This window comes from Sordaria macrospora, chromosome 5 (assembly GCF_033870435.1).
Source record: "Sordaria macrospora chromosome 5, complete sequence".
In the NCBI taxonomy this organism is placed as follows: domain Eukaryota; kingdom Fungi; phylum Ascomycota; class Sordariomycetes; order Sordariales; family Sordariaceae; genus Sordaria; species Sordaria macrospora.
In genome coordinates this window covers 2,533,511-2,549,233 of record NC_089375.1, presented here as the reverse complement: position 1 = coordinate 2,549,233, position 15,723 = coordinate 2,533,511, and the positions used below count along the sequence as shown (strand labels likewise).

Genomic DNA, 15,723 nt, shown 5'->3' with positions numbered 1-15,723 from the left:
CTTTCTTTGGGTTCTTTGGCAGGGATTCGGGGATACACGGATATGAGTGAAGGGATACAATGGCTACGATTTTATGAGGTAACGAGGTAACGAGGTTATGAGGTTATGAGGTTATGAGGTTATGAGGTTATGAGGTTATGAGGTTATGAGGTTATGAGGTTATGAGGTTATGAGGTTATGAGGTTATGAGGTTATGAGGTTATGAGGTTACGAGGTTATGATCATATGATAGAGCTTACGAGCATACATATGAAGGATATGATACATGATCGATATGATTTTCTCTTAGAGAATTTTGCTAGGTGCTCTTCTTCTCAAGCATTATCAACTTCCTACAATCGAAGTTGGGGTTGTTTTATGGATGCGCAAGAGTAGGGTAGGGTAGGATAGCCAGCCCTCAGCGGATTTTAGAGGCAGATCATATCATGGATATGGTTCGGTTCGGAAATAGTTATTAGTTGAGGGAAGTCATTCAAATTGCACATATGCGCAGCTTCGTGAAGTGATGTGTGCGCGTGTGTGCTTGCTTGAGATGTCCATCTTTGCGTGAGGATCCAGCGAGACTTGGCTCCAGCCGTGGCTGTATTTGGGAGATACCTGTGTCTCTCAATGTTTCGATGGCTGAGTATCTTCCTGCTCCTCACAATCCCATATCTCTATCCTCTATCCTCTATTCTCCTCCCAATGCCTCTCCTCCAGTACATATACTCCCGTCCTTAGTACCTGCCTGCTCTTATCCCCGCGATCCCAAAACCCCAGTGCACAAACTGCATCCCATCTCTCCCCGAATCCCCATGACTTTGCAATCCTCCATATACACATATAATTCCTCTAGATTCCATTGTCTTTATCCTTCTCAACTCCAAGCAGGGCCTTCTTCTCGGCCTCTTCGCGGTGCGCCGCTTGTTCTGGCCATCCACCCTACTTGACTTGTCATCTAGCGCCTCCTCGGCGAAAATTGATTCTTATGATTATGGATACTTGATCCGTCCTACTACCGGTCGGCGCTCCCTTTTCTAGGAGGAGGAGTACTTCCCGGAGTACTTAGAGTACTAGGTGTTGTATTACTTCTGCTCCTTGTAGTACCTCTACTAGCTCTAGAGGCTGACGTTCCAGTTCCGGCTCGGGGTCCAACTCCAGCTCCAAATTTAGATCTATTTCCAGCTCCAATTCCAGCTCCAGATCCTCCAGGTACCACCGCCGTAATCCCGCCGCTAGGTTGTACCAAAGCCTGCCAAGGTATATATTCCGTAGACACCGTTCTAGATGCTCCACCGGTAGAGGCCCCAGGGGCAGATCCTCCAGGGGCGGCAGACAATCCAGGTCTCCCTCCTGGTCCACCAGGTACTCCAAATACTGCCGCTGGGGGCATCGCATTTCTCCTAGAGGTAGGCGCCCTTGACCGTGCAGTTGTTCCTACTAATCTTGTAGTAGTCCCAACCCCGGCTCCGACTCTGACTCCAATCTCAGCTCTAGCTCCAACTCCAAGCCCGGCTCCAGCTCCAAGCCCAGCTCCAGCTCCAGCTCCAAACCCAGCAGCAGCTCCAAGCCTAGCAACAGACGTTCCATGTCCTCGAGAGCCTGAGCCAGATGACGTAGTTGCTCTAGGTGCCGATCCTCCTGTTCCTACAGTTCTTATATGCTCATGTCCATATCCAGCCCCAGCCCCGGCTCCAGCCCCGGCTCCAACTGCAGGACCACCTCCAACTTCAAACTCAGATCCGAAACCAGCTCCTCCTCCTTCTCCAGATCCAAACCCAGCTCCTCCTCCTCCACCTCCAACCTCACCTCCCCCTCTCTCTCCCCCCTCACCCCATTCCCATTAACAAAATCCCCCCAATCCCTCCACCCCCCACCGCCCTCAAACCCCCTCCTATCCTAAAACTCCGCAAACATCCCCCCTCCCCTCATAGCCTCCCAACCCTCCCTAAACTCCCTCTCCACTTTCTCCTCCACAATCGGTCCTTCAAAGGGATACCCCAGCACTTCCGCCACAGCTTGCTGACAGATTTCTTTTACCGCAGATTCGCGAACGTTGGCTTCACGAAGTTCAAGGAGGGGGACGGCGCAGCGAAGGATGCGCAGCATGGAGAGCGGGAAGGATAAGAAGCGCGCGAGGTGGGTGAATGGGACGGAGGAGGAGAGGTTGTGGGAGAGGTGGTGGTAGAAGGTGGTTAGGAGGCGGGCTTGGTGGGGTGTTAGATGGGGTGTTAGTTGGGGTGTTTGGTGGGAGGGTTGTTGGGAGGGTTGGGAGTGTTGGGAGGGCGTGGAGGAGGGGATAGGGTAATTGGTGTTAGGGACATCACTGGGACCACCGGGGTTACCGGAGACGGAAGAGAAGGAGAACGGGTAGTTGGAGGGGTTGAAGGTTGAAGGTCTGGGGAGGTTGGCTGTCCCCGACGGGTTGGGGTTGGGGTTGGGACTCGTGGTTCGTTTGGGTGAGGATGCGATTGTGGTGGTTGTTGTCTTCTTGGCTGTCGTCGCTGCTGAATTCTCCGTTGATGCTGTTCCAGAATCCGATCTAGCTCGGGATCACGTCGGGGCTCTAGTTGCTGTTGCTGTTGCTGTTGCTGTTGCTGTTGCTGTTGCTGTTGCTGTTGCTGTTGCTGTTGCTGTTGCTGTTGCTGTTGCTGTTGCTGTTGCTGTTGCTGTTGCTGTTGCTGTTGCTGTTGCCGCCGTTCGTAAATTGTAAGCTCAGAGCTAGGTTGTGCCCATGATTGCTGTTGCTGTTGCGGTTGAGACTGTGGTTGAGACTGTGGGTGATGCTGTGGTTGATACTGCGGTTGAGGCTGTTACTGGAGCGCAGGGCCTATGTTCGAGGAGTTGGGTTACGGCTGCGGCTGACGTCGAGCCGGAAGAAGAGAATGGGACTGGGGGAGCAAGCGGGGTACGGCGTTGACTGCTAAGAAGGCGGACAAGGGGGATAAGGGTTCTTTTTGAATGTTGGGGTTGTCACCGTTATTTTGGTTGTTGCCGTCGTGTGGGGGCGGTGTTGATGGCATTTTGAAGAGGTCAGAGCCGGGGTTTTCGCGGTTGCTGCAGTGTGCGGGAAGATGAGAAAAGTTGCTCGACAAGGTCAGCCGTAGGAGGATTGGGTCTTTAATTTAAGCCAGTGAGCTGTTGTTCACCTCGCAGGTTCCTGGATGTTCTTCAACAAGGAGTGGATGGGTGGTTAAAACCAGAAAGGACGAGTGTCTGCCATGACAAAATGCAAAGCAGCACATTTGAGGTATACAAAGCTTCTCACCAATTGAGGATGCCTTCCATGCTGTTCTGTTTATAATCGCAGTTTGGTAGTTTGTCCATGGTGACGACGGAGTATGCTTGTAGGGGTCCGTTTGAACCACCGTGTTCACGTCAAGCTGAAATAAGAGAGTGAGGTCAACGATGGCGGATCCAACCAACTTGTCTTGAGACAACGAGTATGCTCTGGTACGTTCTTCGAAATATCTGGATGGTTTGAATTTCACTACATAAAACAGGCAGATAGTCAGAATCGCGCGCACCAAGGGAACTTGACTTACAAACTCATCAACAGTTGTCCACACCCAACTGCAACACCCAACCACTCCCTGTGTCCCGGTTGTTTCCTACACCTCCTTCCCCTCTCCTCGAAGATGACGACTCCAGGTCTTTATGGATCTCAAAGTGAGAGCCACCAACAACATCTAGCTACATCGTCCACATTGGTTGCACCACCTTCATCTCCTCGGGCCCTTCTCCGACCCCAACCTAAGCCACCAACCCCTCTCCCGCCACAAACCACCAGGAGCAAATCTGTTCCCCTGACATCAACAACGTCAAAAACACCAATTGCCACCACCAAGAGGCCACCCAAGCCAACTTTCTCCAAAATCTCCTCCCTCTACCAATACACCTGGGAGCGCATTGACGACCTCAAGCTGATCACCGGCGCCCTTTGCGAGAGGTTGATTGCGCTAGAAGACACGGTGGCGACACTGGACGAAGAGGACAGTATGGAAATCTTCACGAAAAAGGCTTTCGATATGGCGACAGAGGGCCAGCTCATAGCGATGATTGCGGAGCAGTTCAAGGAGACTGGGTCGTTGATGGCGGATAGGGCGATGAGTGTGGGTTTGGTTGATGTTGATTGGGATGGGAATGGGAACGGGAACGGAAAGGCCAATGGGAACGTGGATGGGAAGGGGGATGGGAGTGGTAAAGCAGAGAAATAGGGGGAGAAGAAGCAGCAGCAGAGGACCACCGTTAGCGACCCAGACACAGACTCTGATCCTGATCTATAATATCTGCAAGCACCGAGTCTTGGAGGCAAAAACAAAGGGAGAGCATGTCATTAACACTATGTACAGTAATGTCACTGGATGAATCGAGGAGCGTTCGTTGGGGAAATGGCTGTGGGGGTAAGCGTCTGGACCCATGGGGAAAGCAAAGAACCACGAGAGGCTGGGTAATCTACCTTTAATACAAATACAACCGCAAAGGTTAACTCCTGATGCCTTACCGGTTCGGATGCAGCGAGTACGTTATCTCCCTGGGCGCCAGATGTTCAGTCTTGCTCCGGTCAGACCCAGCCAGACCGAGTTTTCCGGAGGGGACACTCGTAACTCTTCGCCTAATTAACCCAGAGATGGACAACCAGATGTTGGCTTTTTTCGCGTCAAACGCACCAATGAAGAAGCACAGCGGTTCAGGGATTCTGTAGGGATTTCGGATGTCCTCGAGGGTCATGGCAAGATGGGAGCGGCGTCGAATCGGAAAGTGTAACGACGCTCGTTGGAGTAACATACGACCCCATCAACATTGTACCTGTGGCAAAAGGCAATGCGGCCCGGGCCGCGGTAAGCCATTCTCATGCGCAGTTTCGGCAATGTACCTGAGAGCGATCCGTCGTCGGCCCATGGTACCGCATGATGGAACGACTTCCCTTAGTGGGTGAGTTCGGCATGAAGCTTTGGTAGAAGTAAAGGGAGCCACCACCATGGACATAAAAAAAGTTTAAAATTTTTTTTTAAAAAAAAACGTATCAGCAATGTAATCTGATGGTAGCGTATTTCGTAAATGGCCGAAAAAAAGATTATGGTCGTGTTGTGTTGTCGAAATTCGGGAGTGTCATGTTCCCAGCCTGGTCCGACAAGGCTTTGTTTACTTCAGTCAGGGGTAGACGATGGGCCTTGCTTTTCTTGGCCGAACACCTGAAGATCTCGCTGATCTCCCTAGACAACTTGCCAAGAGCCATCAAGGTGCATCAACGTGTCTTAGATCCATCGTAGTTATAAGGCTGTTGCTCCGAAACGCTTGTCGTCGGCTGGATGTTGGTCTTGTGATCGTGTGGTTGTCCAGATCAGGAAAGTGGATGGGCCGAGCACACCCGACGACCCGAGTACATCCGCGGGTATACCGCCAATAGAATTCAAACAAGACCAACAGTTGGCTTTGCTAAGCCGGGTTGTTCTTGGATCTGTTTCTGTTTGTAATGATGATCATAGATTCATGTTGTCCGGATCGTGATGTCGGCAACTGTCCAGCCCTCTGGTGGTTGTAGTATATATAAGTCTGCTCACCACATCCGATATTGTTAGCCGACAATCATAAAAGTGTAAGTGATAGGGTATCAGTAGCCTCGTAGCCGCGTCCTAACAGCCAACGTCTTGTGACGTCAAGTGAGGGTCTCGACGTTGACCGGAAAGACCCCTCTTTTTGGACAGCTGCAGCTAACTTGACAGCTTGGAATCCGGGGAGCATGAAGGCCAATGCCGGAAGCAGGCGGCTTCTTGAATCGAACATTACCGGGCGTGTGGCTGTTCAGGGGAAAGGGAACGCCAACAGGAGCCGGGAGTCGGGCCAAGCTGGCAGCATTCCTCCGGACCGTTCCGGTGAATGGGGCCCGACGATAATGGTGTTGCCGAAAGGCCAGGGTTGGCCAGGGTTATAGGTGCATCTTTGGCCAGGGGCTTGGATTGTCGTTCAGGGTTGTTAAGGAACTGTCAAGGATAGCTTCTCATCTACCCCGCGAAAACATGTCAAGACGATCCCGCCTTGCCCACAATATCGAAGTTAAAGTTGCGGTAAGCCCGGGCGATGACGGTTTGGGTTCCTTTTTACCCCCTTTTCCCCAGATCCACTGTGGTTCGCGTTCCATCCAAAGGTGTTGTCTAGCAAGGCACAATGCTGGGATAGGGGAGTGTTTTGTTTTTGCTGATGTTGGATTATCGTAGCCGGCCAGCCAACCAGCAGCACCAGCCGACACTTGGGCTTGGCATCAGATGAAGTGACAGACGAACTGAAGGATTGAACACAATGTGTGGCTGTGGTTAACATTAACTCTTCCTTTTCTCTAGCTGTGGCTTCACTTGTGGCGTAGACAACAGGGAAGAGCTTCGAGCTTTCTCTCAAAGCTCAACAAGCAAAAGATATGGGAGTGGAGCCGAGATGAGCTGCCGAACGGGAGCTATGGCCATGCAATCCACTTGGGAGCAAGATCATGACGAACTATCCAGTCATTGAACATGGAGAGTTTTCGTTACATATTTGAGCCTGGCCAACAACAGTCCAAAAGAATACGCAAGAGAACAGACGAATGAATTGACAAATCTGAGAGGATTTGAGGAGCCAACAATTGTTGTCAAACTGACAGCGTGGACAACCAACAGAAGGGTGCAGATGCAGTGAGGCGAGGCCACAGGAGAGAGCTCCGCTTGGGCTGGGGGTCTCGGCGAGAGGGGGACGGATGGGGAAACGACGAAAATGGCAGACAGACACCGTCGTCGGTCTTGAGCCGAATGTCTCCAAACTTTCCCGTAGCCCATGCCATGTTGGCCATGTTGGATCCCGTCTTGTTCCTTACCGACTGTCTTGGTTTCCATATTCCGCTCCGTACCTTACCGGATACCCCGTGTCAGCTGAGCAGGTCCTTGTTAGTCGGATACAAGAGTTGTTGTTTGTTGATGTTTTCCATGTTAATTCTGGTGATGATGGTGTTGACAAGTCAGTCTCGGATGATGGACGGTGGAGGACGGCATGCCACGCGCTGCATGAGCGATTTCGAGCTGTCAAGACTATCACATAGCTTTGATAAGAGCCAAGCAGTCCAGGCGGAAAGAACCAGCCTGATCCCCGTTGCCGATTTTCTCTACCAGCAAACAAAGGCCCGATGAGAAAAGAGATTCTCTGGGAATATCGGCGCCTGGCCCGTTAGCCTGGTACGAGACCGGCGTCGCGGCCCCCGTAGGCCCCGGTGACGGAGAGCCCTGGCTGCTTTTTTTGGGGGAAGCACCGGGCTCGCAGTTGGAGCAGTCAGAAATGTCAGCAGCGACGTCTTCAAAACTGACTCATTCAATTGGTATTACAAACACAAGACCCGTGAAGCACATAACGCGATCGTAATCCACGGCTTCTCCGGCAACAAGCTGTCTGATTGTTGCCTCTTGTCGGCGGCGTCAAAGAAGGATGGGAATCTCTTCAAGCCAAGGGCGTGGCCGAGTACGGCGTACCCTTTGTTGCAAGGGTGGAGAGTGAGGTACTGCGCTAACATGGCACGCCAAGCCGTTGAGAGAGTCGCCCCACTTCATCCCACCACGTCCCACCACAGCCCACCACAGCCCACCAGGGGCATGGAGCAAAGCGGTGATGATGCAACCGCGATGGGAGACGGCTGGTGGGATGGAAGGAACAAGCACAAACCACCCCACCTCGAGCCAAGTCAGTGCCAGTCAAGTGCCAGTCACCTCTTACCAAAATTATGTCGCTCATGCCACCACGGTGACATTGGCAGGCAGTGAGGGTGTTTGGCAGGGGTGACAAGGAGCTCCTCTTTTGCCCCTCCTTGCCGACCGGGGATTACATACTGATAACCAGAATGGACACGAGCAGGGCAGCTGGAGTCGGCTGGAAACTAGATAATAGATACAAGAACCTCCTCGGGCCCTCCCAACTTTTTCCTTTCTTCCTTCCTCTTGCTTCATCATCATCCTCGCGATACCCTCATCTTTCCAACCACATCTACAAACATCAGGTATGTTGTGACTGCCCTTGCATCTCCAGGAACAACGGAAACACCTGCCCCTCCATCATCCCAAGCTTCCTTCCTCAATACTCCCAGATGTCAGCGTCATGCCCAGCGACGGCGGCAGCAGAAGCAGCAGCTACCCCGCACCTCCTTCCTTCTCTCCCTCCGTGTCCCGCGTCTTCCCATCATCAGTCACTGCCTCCCGCCTTGCTGCCAAGCTGCGTACAGCATTCGTGTCTGCGTCTGTTACCCCCAAGGGGCAGACGAGACTCAGAGCTGTCATGGATGCTGGTGGTACTTGGTGGTGAAGGGTTCACTAGGAATCTTTTGACCCCCGGCTCTGTCTACCGTCGTTCCTTCCACTTTAGGACGCTCCCTCGTCCAATTGTTCTGCCACGCAGATATGGCACTGAGGGAACTGGTCCGAAGAGGAAGGAAGCGGGAGGGGGACGAGTCTGGGATAAAAGCCAGACTTCCCTTAGCCTTTCCTGACCTCATCCCAAAACTTTCTTGATCCTACGCACTCATCATCTTGCAACCTTCAACAATTTGCTTGACAACCAAAACGTCTTGATTCTTACCAGTCTTCACTCCAACAGTCAAAATGGTCGTCAAGGTCGGCATCAACGGTTTCGGCCGCATCGGTCGCATTGTCTTCCGCAATGCCATTGAGCACGATGACATCCAGATCGTCGCTGTCAACGATCCCTTCATTGAGCCCAAGTACGCTGTAAGTTGGCCTCGCATACATACATACATCTCCCGTCTCATGAAGCCGGATCCTAACCACCTTCCCTCATACAGGAGTACATGCTCCGCTACGACTCTACCCACGGCAACTTCAAGGGCACCATCGCCGTTGAGGGTTCCGACCTCGTCGTCAACGGCAAGAAGGTCAAGTTCTACACTGAGCGCGACCCCTCTGCCATCCCCTGGTCCGAGACCGGCGCCGACTACATCGTCGAGTCCACCGGTGTCTTCACCACCACCGAGAAGGCCTCCGCCCACTTGAAGGGTGGTGCCAAGAAGGTCATCATCTCTGCCCCCTCTGCTGATGCCCCCATGTACGTTATGGGTGTCAACAACGAGAGCTACGACGGCTCCGCCAACGTCATCTCCAACGCCTCTTGCACCACCAACTGCTTGGCTCCCCTCGCCAAGGTCATCCACGACAACTTCACCATTGTCGAGGGTCTCATGACCACCGTCCACTCCTACACCGCCACCCAGAAGACCGTCGATGGTCCTTCCTCCAAGGACTGGCGCGGTGGCCGCACTGCTGCTCAGAACATCATTCCCAGCAGCACTGGTGCCGCTAAGGCCGTCGGCAAGGTCATCCCCGACCTCAACGGCAAGCTCACTGGCATGTCCATGCGTGTCCCCACCGCCAACGTCTCCGTTGTCGATCTTACCGTCCGCATCGAGAAGGGTGCTTCCTACGATGAGATCAAGGAGGTCGTCAAGAAGGCCTCTGAGGGTCCCCTCGCTGGCATTCTCGCCTACACTGAGGATGAGGTTGTCTCTTCCGACATGAACGGCAACCCCGCCTCTTCCATCTTCGATGCCAAGGCCGGTATCTCCCTCAACAAGAACTTCGTCAAGCTTGTCTCTTGGTACGACAACGAGTGGGGCTACTCTCGCCGTGTCCTCGACCTCATCTCCTACGTCGCCAAGGTCGATGCCTCCAAGGCTTGAATCGGTTGCGTCCCCGCACGATTATGAAGTAATGGTCTTTTCCTAGATATGAAAAAAATGGGCAATGATTGATGGGATTGAACTCGAGCATGTTGGATCTCGGGCAGTCCTGCTTATAGTAAAATAATATCCGAACTCAAATAGATACCGAGTTCACCTCCACTTTTGTCTTAACTGCGCACCGTGATGTTATTTGTGTTTTTGTCTGGACTGCGGTGTCTGGATGGCTGTGATCAATCCAGTTGACTGCAATCTGTCCATAGGCCACAACTAGCTGATCCCGGGCCTCCCGGCGACGGCTTACCAGCACTGAGCTGCCTTAGGAGCACTCAAACAACAGCCTTTGGCGAGGGTGAGTTTCAAACGCGCATGCCAAGGAGTATGTAGACCAACAGCTTGCTAGCATATGTCTTCTTGCTTCAGGATACTCCCTTCAATGGATTAACCAAGATCTAGAATTTTCAGTGGCCTGAGAACACGATGTTCCTAAACAATTGATGATTGGCAATTCCCATCAGTGGCATGACGATATGACAGCATGAGGCGAAGTTGAAGGGAGAAGGGGTGGGTTGTATTCACTGTCACCGTTACCGTCGTATCGACGTGAGTGTGGTCTGACAACGCCTTATCAGGCAATACGATCAACAAGCTACTATCTGGGCCTGTTTGCCGCCCGCTGCCGCCCGCTAAATGGGTGGAACGAGGACGTCAAGGTGTGGAGGGTCTTCCAATCAGTCTTGGAAAAAGGGTCATGATATGGAACTAGGCCATCAAGGTATCCGATCCTCGTTCGTCACGGTATACGAGAGTCGGGTTGCATGCCCGGCTGAGACGAATTCGGGGACCTTAATGACCTTGATGGCCTTGACGAGCTTGGCCACTTTGGCGGCACCAATCTGATGGATGACCTGGATGGCCGAGAGAAGTCCCGAAGATGTAAGAAGTTGTCTCCTTGAGCCATTCAGGATATTCACGAACACCGAAAAGCGAAAGAAAAAAAAAAGAAAAAAAAAGGGCAAAACCAAAGACGAAAAGCGAAGAGCAAAGGAAAGAGTGACACTCACGAGAGCACGAGAGCGCAAGGGCAACGGCAAGGGAACAATGGAAACCATAAGGAGGTGTCAGCAAGCCCAGCTTGGTGCAGTTGAGCAGGACTGACTGATGAATATCACTGATATCACTAACAAGTAGAATGTTACTGTTCAGCTGAGAGGGATGCCCAGATGTTGGGATGTTAGGATGTTAGGATGCTAGGTTAGGATTGAATTGTGCGGATAAAGCTGGGAGGGAATGAAAGGAAGGATGAGCGTCCCCTCATTTATGGCAGTTGGCTCGGGGTGGGGCTGTGGGTGTGTTAAATTTATTGTGGTCAATGACAGACGACAGAGAGTTGAGTTGATCCACGATAGATAATTCTCTGGGTGGAAGCTACTGTGGGAAGAAATTGCATGTGGGAAGAACAGGACAATACAAATAGGACTGAAAGATGTTGCTTTGAACAAACATATGATTCTCATCATGCCGTTCGCCTTCTATCATAGCTCTTTGATCACTGGCCTTAAGACACCCAACACACATATCACCACAGGTTCATGAGAAGAAAGGTGCTTTGAATGTTTTATTGTTTTGCCGCTGCCTATCTCTATCTATGTTTTAGCCCATTGTTGAAAGTAACCATTCATGCATTTAATTGCCCTACTAGACTAATCTCATGTCAAACCAATGAACCGAGCCGTCTATTTGTTTGTTATGCTCCCGAGACCATACCATACCGTACCATACCATCTGAACAGACCGATGTGAATGATGAAGAAACAAGTCCGACAGTCGGACAATCTCTCTTTTTTGTTTTAAACCACCCACTAATGACCATCAGTGACTGACCACCAGCAAGCAGCAACCATCAACAACATGTACCATACTTCCTTACTAAAAAGCAGCACCTCCCAGCCCCTCGCCCGCCAAATTCTTCAAGCTCCTCTCACTCAGATCACTCTTGAGCTCAAACGCCTTACTCTCCCTCTCCATCTTGCTCCACATCCTCAAGCTCCTCCTCAGCTTTTCCTTTTTAGCATTGAGTTCCTCCCTGATTCTCTCTTCATCCTCCATCAGTTTACGATGGTGCGGATCCAAATCCTTGGTCACGCCCGTCAACATGGCCGAGCCGGTGGACAGGTCCAGCTTGCCGACGCCCGGGATGAGCGGGGGCATGCTGGCCATGAGGGATTGCGCTAGAGTCAAAGACTGCTGATGGCCGCGCGGGCCGTGGCCGTGATGAGAATGGGCATGGGCATGGGCGGCAGGGCCGGTGGGTGGGTTAAACGGCTTTGCGGAGCTACTGAGGGAGGGAGAGGGGGACGAAGTAGAGGCAACGGGTGCGGAGGCGGCGGATGATGCGGCGGCTATGGATCCCCGAGGGCCGGTGGGGATGTTGTTGGCGTTGCTGGGGCCGCCGGTGCGAGGGCCGCCGCCGGAGGAGGGCGAGACCGAGGCCGCGGGGCCGTTGGTGTTGCTGTTGTTGACCGAGTTGTGGCGAGAGATGCCTGACCAGCTGTTTCCGCCACGTCCTCCGCGGGGAGCGAAGCCAGCGCCTCGGGGAGGAGGCACGTAGCCACGAGGGCCCGACGGTGGTACGGGCGGGCTGGAGGTGTCGGGTCGGGACGGGCCGCTGGGGGTCTGAGGAGGATGACGGGTTGCAGGGCTGGCTGAGGGCCCCGAAGGCGGTGCCAGGGTCCTAGTCGCCGCAGGGCCAGTGGGTGGTGCTCTCAAAGCTGCGGGGCCTCTAGGGGGCGACTTGACGGGAATGGGAGTGGGAGCTGGCTCCGGCGCCGGTTGCCGTTGCTCCTGCTTGGGCGTCTCACGCACAGGAATCGGAGTGGGCGGGGCCGGCTGTGGAGGGGATCGCGGTGCAGGTGCAGGTGCCTCTGTCTGTGCCTGTACCGACGGCGGTGCTTGTGTCGGTGCCGGTGCTGGTGATTGGGGTCTTGATCGGTCATCCCTTCTCTGGCGAGAGCTCGGACGCGGTGAAGACTTGCCCGACGCAGAGCGAGACGCAATAGCAGATGAGTTGACTGAATCTCTGGCCGGCGGGGGGGAAACAGGGCGTCGGAAGGCCGGGGCTGGATAACGATCGTCCTGGTCACGGACGCGGCGTTCTGGAGATCGGAACCGAGGACGATAAGATCCCCCTCGCGGTCCGACAGGAGGTGTCCTCCTCAGCGGTGATCGATTCCGGCGAAATCTGTCTCTGTTGTCAAATGGTGACCTAGACCTTCTCCGGATCTCAAATTCCCGCCGAGGGGGTGGGGGTGATCGAGCCCTCTCAGGTCGCTCGTCGCGCCGGGGAGAGGCAAATCTGGGCGGAGGGCTTCTTCTGGGAGGGGGGCTCCGTCTTGGTGGCGGTGAAGGGCTGCGAGGAGGAGGGCTGCGAGGGCGACTTCTGCTACGATCCTGTCGTCTCCAAGTGTTCTCTGGTTCCCTGGACCTATCTCGCGGGCGTCTATACCGGTCGCCCACTCCGCCTGGGCGATCTCCCATGCGATCTCCCAAACGGTCCGGCATACGATCTGGCAGACGGTCCGGCAGACGGTCACCCATACGATCGCCGATACGGTCACCCATACGGTCACCCACACGGTCACGAATGCGGTCGCCTAGACGGTCCCCAAGACGATCTCCCAACCGGTCACCAACGCGATCAGCCAGGCGATCGCCTACACGATCTCCGATACGATCGACCAAACGGTCTCCCACGCGATCTCCTCCACGATCTCCAATGCGGTCTGCCAAACGATCTCCTACCCGATCTCCACGTTCTCCTATGCGATCCACCAGCCGGTCACCACTACGCGAACGGCGGCGTGGGGATCTGCTGGGAACGTAGCTGTCGCTGGCGCCGGGCGGAGTACGGCCTCGATCTTTCGGGGGCAGGGGACTGCGAGTGGCCCGAGGCGACCGATCTCTGTTATACGGTCGGTAGGATTCGCCTGCTCCATACCTCCGAACTTCTCCATCTTCGTATCTGTTGAGAGCCATCTGTTAGAACGCACTCCTTGGGTATAGGTCAATCTCCAAAAAGCGGCCATGGTGGGGGCCCGCTTGGCCAATACGAGCTTGAGAATGAGAGAGAAAGAAAGGAAGGAAGTAAAAAAAGAAAAAAAGATAGAAAGGAAACAGAGCCTTGACCAAACCACCGGCAGCATGAACCCGCAAAGCGAAAGACAGTGACGCTTTAGGACTGTCAAGCAGACCCGCCTTCTTGGGGTTCGAAGGTAGACAGACTGCTCTGACTGGAATGACTTGTAACACATGAAAACCTAAGGAGACTTTGAACCGGGAAATACGGAATTCGAGAAGTTATGCGGCGAGGGACGGTCCGTGGAGGATTTGGGGAGCCTGGAAAAAACATCATGACTTCCGTTGTAAGGGAAAGGTCGTCCTTCCTGCAAACTATAGTTGTCATATCGCAATTTTCTCGCCATGTCGACATAGGATTCGGGGCGCGGATAGGTTTCCCGTTTCACAGCGTCAACGATAACTGGCCGGATAACCTCCTCAGAGGGGAGAATGTCCGACTTCTTCGGGAGTTTGCTGATCTCGCCGGCGGTATGTTTTCTGGAGAAGCTCGCCCGATTTTTGCCCTTCTTGCCGTCCGTATCGATGTTTATGGCATCAGAATCCGAAACCTCAGCAGACTGAGAAGATTAAGAAGTCCGAGAAGATGAAGAAGACGAAGAAGCCTGGGCAGTCTGAGCAGCGTGTTCAGCTAGGATAGCTGTGTGGCCTGTCCAGCTAGGAGCGCCTTTGCAGCCCTTGCAGCCTGCGCGGCCTGTAGAAGGTGGAAATGGTATTGGTAAGCGCCTCGATGATAGCGGGAAACCCAAGGTCCTTTGGGCGGACAGGCTCGCTTCTGCTGCGGCTGCAGCTGCAGCTGCTGCTCGATGTTCTGACGACGACATCGTGGAATACGCGAGAACCGTATGCGAGCGGGGAGATGGGAGTATTCGAGATCGATAGCGGTTTGTTCCTGGACGATTTTGGAAATGGGTTGCGGAGCTGGCCCTCTGGGATTTCAGTTGATGATGGTCGAGATGGCGAATGTGTTGTTTTGGAGGTGGAGGTCGTGGGATTGATGAACTTGTCGGTCGTTGGGGGTTTGAGCTTTTGAAGGCGGACAAGTGGCCCAAGTTGGCCTTTTAAATTTTTCCGGCGGGCACGTCGAGAAGAAAAAAAAAAAAAAAAGGCTAGTTGGCGTGGCAGAGTCTGGTCCGCATTGCATAGATGCCGCTCGATTCTTTTCGGAAATATATTCGGAGTCCGTTCTGATGCCGCCCGTTTCCGAAGTTCGTCCTGACGCCGTCCTCGATGTCCGTACACTGCCCTGCCCATGCAATGCAATGGACACCACGTTCCTTCGCTAATGTTGCTTTTGCTCCTCAATCTTGATGTTGATATGATGGGGCAAATGAAACTCTCATGATCAGGTTGTCGCGCTCTCCGTTCATTTGTACGATCTCCTGGTGTCGTCATCCTGCCCGTCTCCAACGGCATGGACAGCAGCAATACCATACGGTCGGTATCTTCCCACATCCTTCTCCTCCTCCTCTCCCCTCCTCCGAGTACCGCATGAGTCCCACGCATGATTTCATGCTCTGTTTTCCTTCACAGATTCCAGGCTGCAGGTTCGCCCCTCTGCTTTCCCTTTCCCTTCCATTCTCAATCTCCTTCATCAAAGTATGGTTGCAATTTCTTATTTCTCACTTGAGAAATCTTTCATGTGAAAACAAAGCTCGCAGCTTGCACTGGCTCCCATAACATCCACCAAAGACACACTGAATACCAAAAAAAAAAAAAAAAAAAAAAAAAAAAACCTTACCTTCTACTCCTATCCATAGCCACAGCATCAGAGAGCGGTGGCCCTCCTCCTCCCCCACCTCCCCCAGATAAATGAGGTGAGTGGTTATGGTTGTGGTTACTATGGTGATTATTTCTCACAGAATTATGCCGTGCTGCCGGCCCTCGGTGGTGGTGATGCTTGAAGG

At 53.3% G+C, this 15,723-nt stretch overlaps 5 protein-coding genes across 5 annotated transcripts; 3 read left to right on the top strand and 2 right to left on the bottom strand.

Moving 5' to 3' along the window:
- Positions 1 to 1,878: 1,878 nt before the first annotated feature.
- On the bottom strand, positions 1,879 to 3,002 carry SMAC4_06201 (uncharacterized protein; the record flags this gene model as incomplete). The annotated part of the gene is made up of 2 exons (XM_003345500.1): positions 1,879 to 2,483; positions 2,957 to 3,002. The coding sequence occupies 2 exons, from the start codon at positions 3,000 to 3,002 to the stop codon at positions 1,879 to 1,881; spliced, it is 651 nt and encodes a 216-aa protein (XP_003345548.1).
- A 48-nt stretch (positions 3,003 to 3,050) lies between these two features.
- On the top strand, positions 3,051 to 4,196 carry SMAC4_06202 (uncharacterized protein; the record flags this gene model as incomplete). Its single annotated transcript, XM_003345501.2, has 1 exon — positions 3,051 to 4,196. The coding sequence occupies exon 1, from the start codon at positions 3,618 to 3,620 to the stop codon at positions 4,194 to 4,196; it is 579 nt and encodes a 192-aa protein (XP_003345549.1). The 5' UTR covers positions 3,051 to 3,617.
- Positions 4,197 to 5,722: 1,526 nt separating this feature from the next.
- Positions 5,723 to 5,914, top strand: SMAC4_13839 (uncharacterized protein; the record flags this gene model as incomplete). Its single annotated transcript, XM_066091648.1, has 1 exon — positions 5,723 to 5,914. The coding sequence occupies one exon, from the start codon at positions 5,723 to 5,725 to the stop codon at positions 5,912 to 5,914; it is 192 nt and encodes a 63-aa protein (XP_065947211.1).
- Positions 5,915 to 7,949: 2,035 nt separating this feature from the next.
- On the top strand, positions 7,950 to 9,842 carry SMAC4_06203 (uncharacterized protein). Its single transcript, XM_003345502.2, has 3 exons — positions 7,950 to 7,993; positions 8,587 to 8,717; positions 8,792 to 9,842. Exons 2-3 carry the CDS (start codon positions 8,592 to 8,594, stop codon positions 9,680 to 9,682), a joined length of 1,017 nt encoding a protein of 338 aa, XP_003345550.1. The 5' UTR covers positions 7,950 to 7,993; positions 8,587 to 8,591; the 3' UTR covers positions 9,683 to 9,842.
- Positions 9,843 to 11,611: 1,769 nt separating this feature from the next.
- SMAC4_06204 (uncharacterized protein) lies at positions 11,612 to 13,717 on the bottom strand (the record flags this gene model as incomplete). Its single annotated transcript, XM_003345503.2, has 1 exon — positions 11,612 to 13,717. The coding sequence occupies one exon, from the start codon at positions 13,715 to 13,717 to the stop codon at positions 11,612 to 11,614; it is 2,106 nt and encodes a 701-aa protein (XP_003345551.2).
- Positions 13,718 to 15,723: the final 2,006 nt, after the last annotated feature.

Excerpts from the sequence above, each read along its gene's own strand:
- SMAC4_06203 (XM_003345502.2), top strand. The coding sequence starts at position 8,592 with ATGGTCGTCAAGGTCGGCATCAACGGTTTCGGCCGCATCGGTCGCATT. Across the intron at positions 8,718-8,791 it reads TCATTGAGCCCAAGTACGCT|GAGTACATGCTCCGCTACGA; the intron begins GTAAGTTGGCCT and ends TCCCTCATACAG.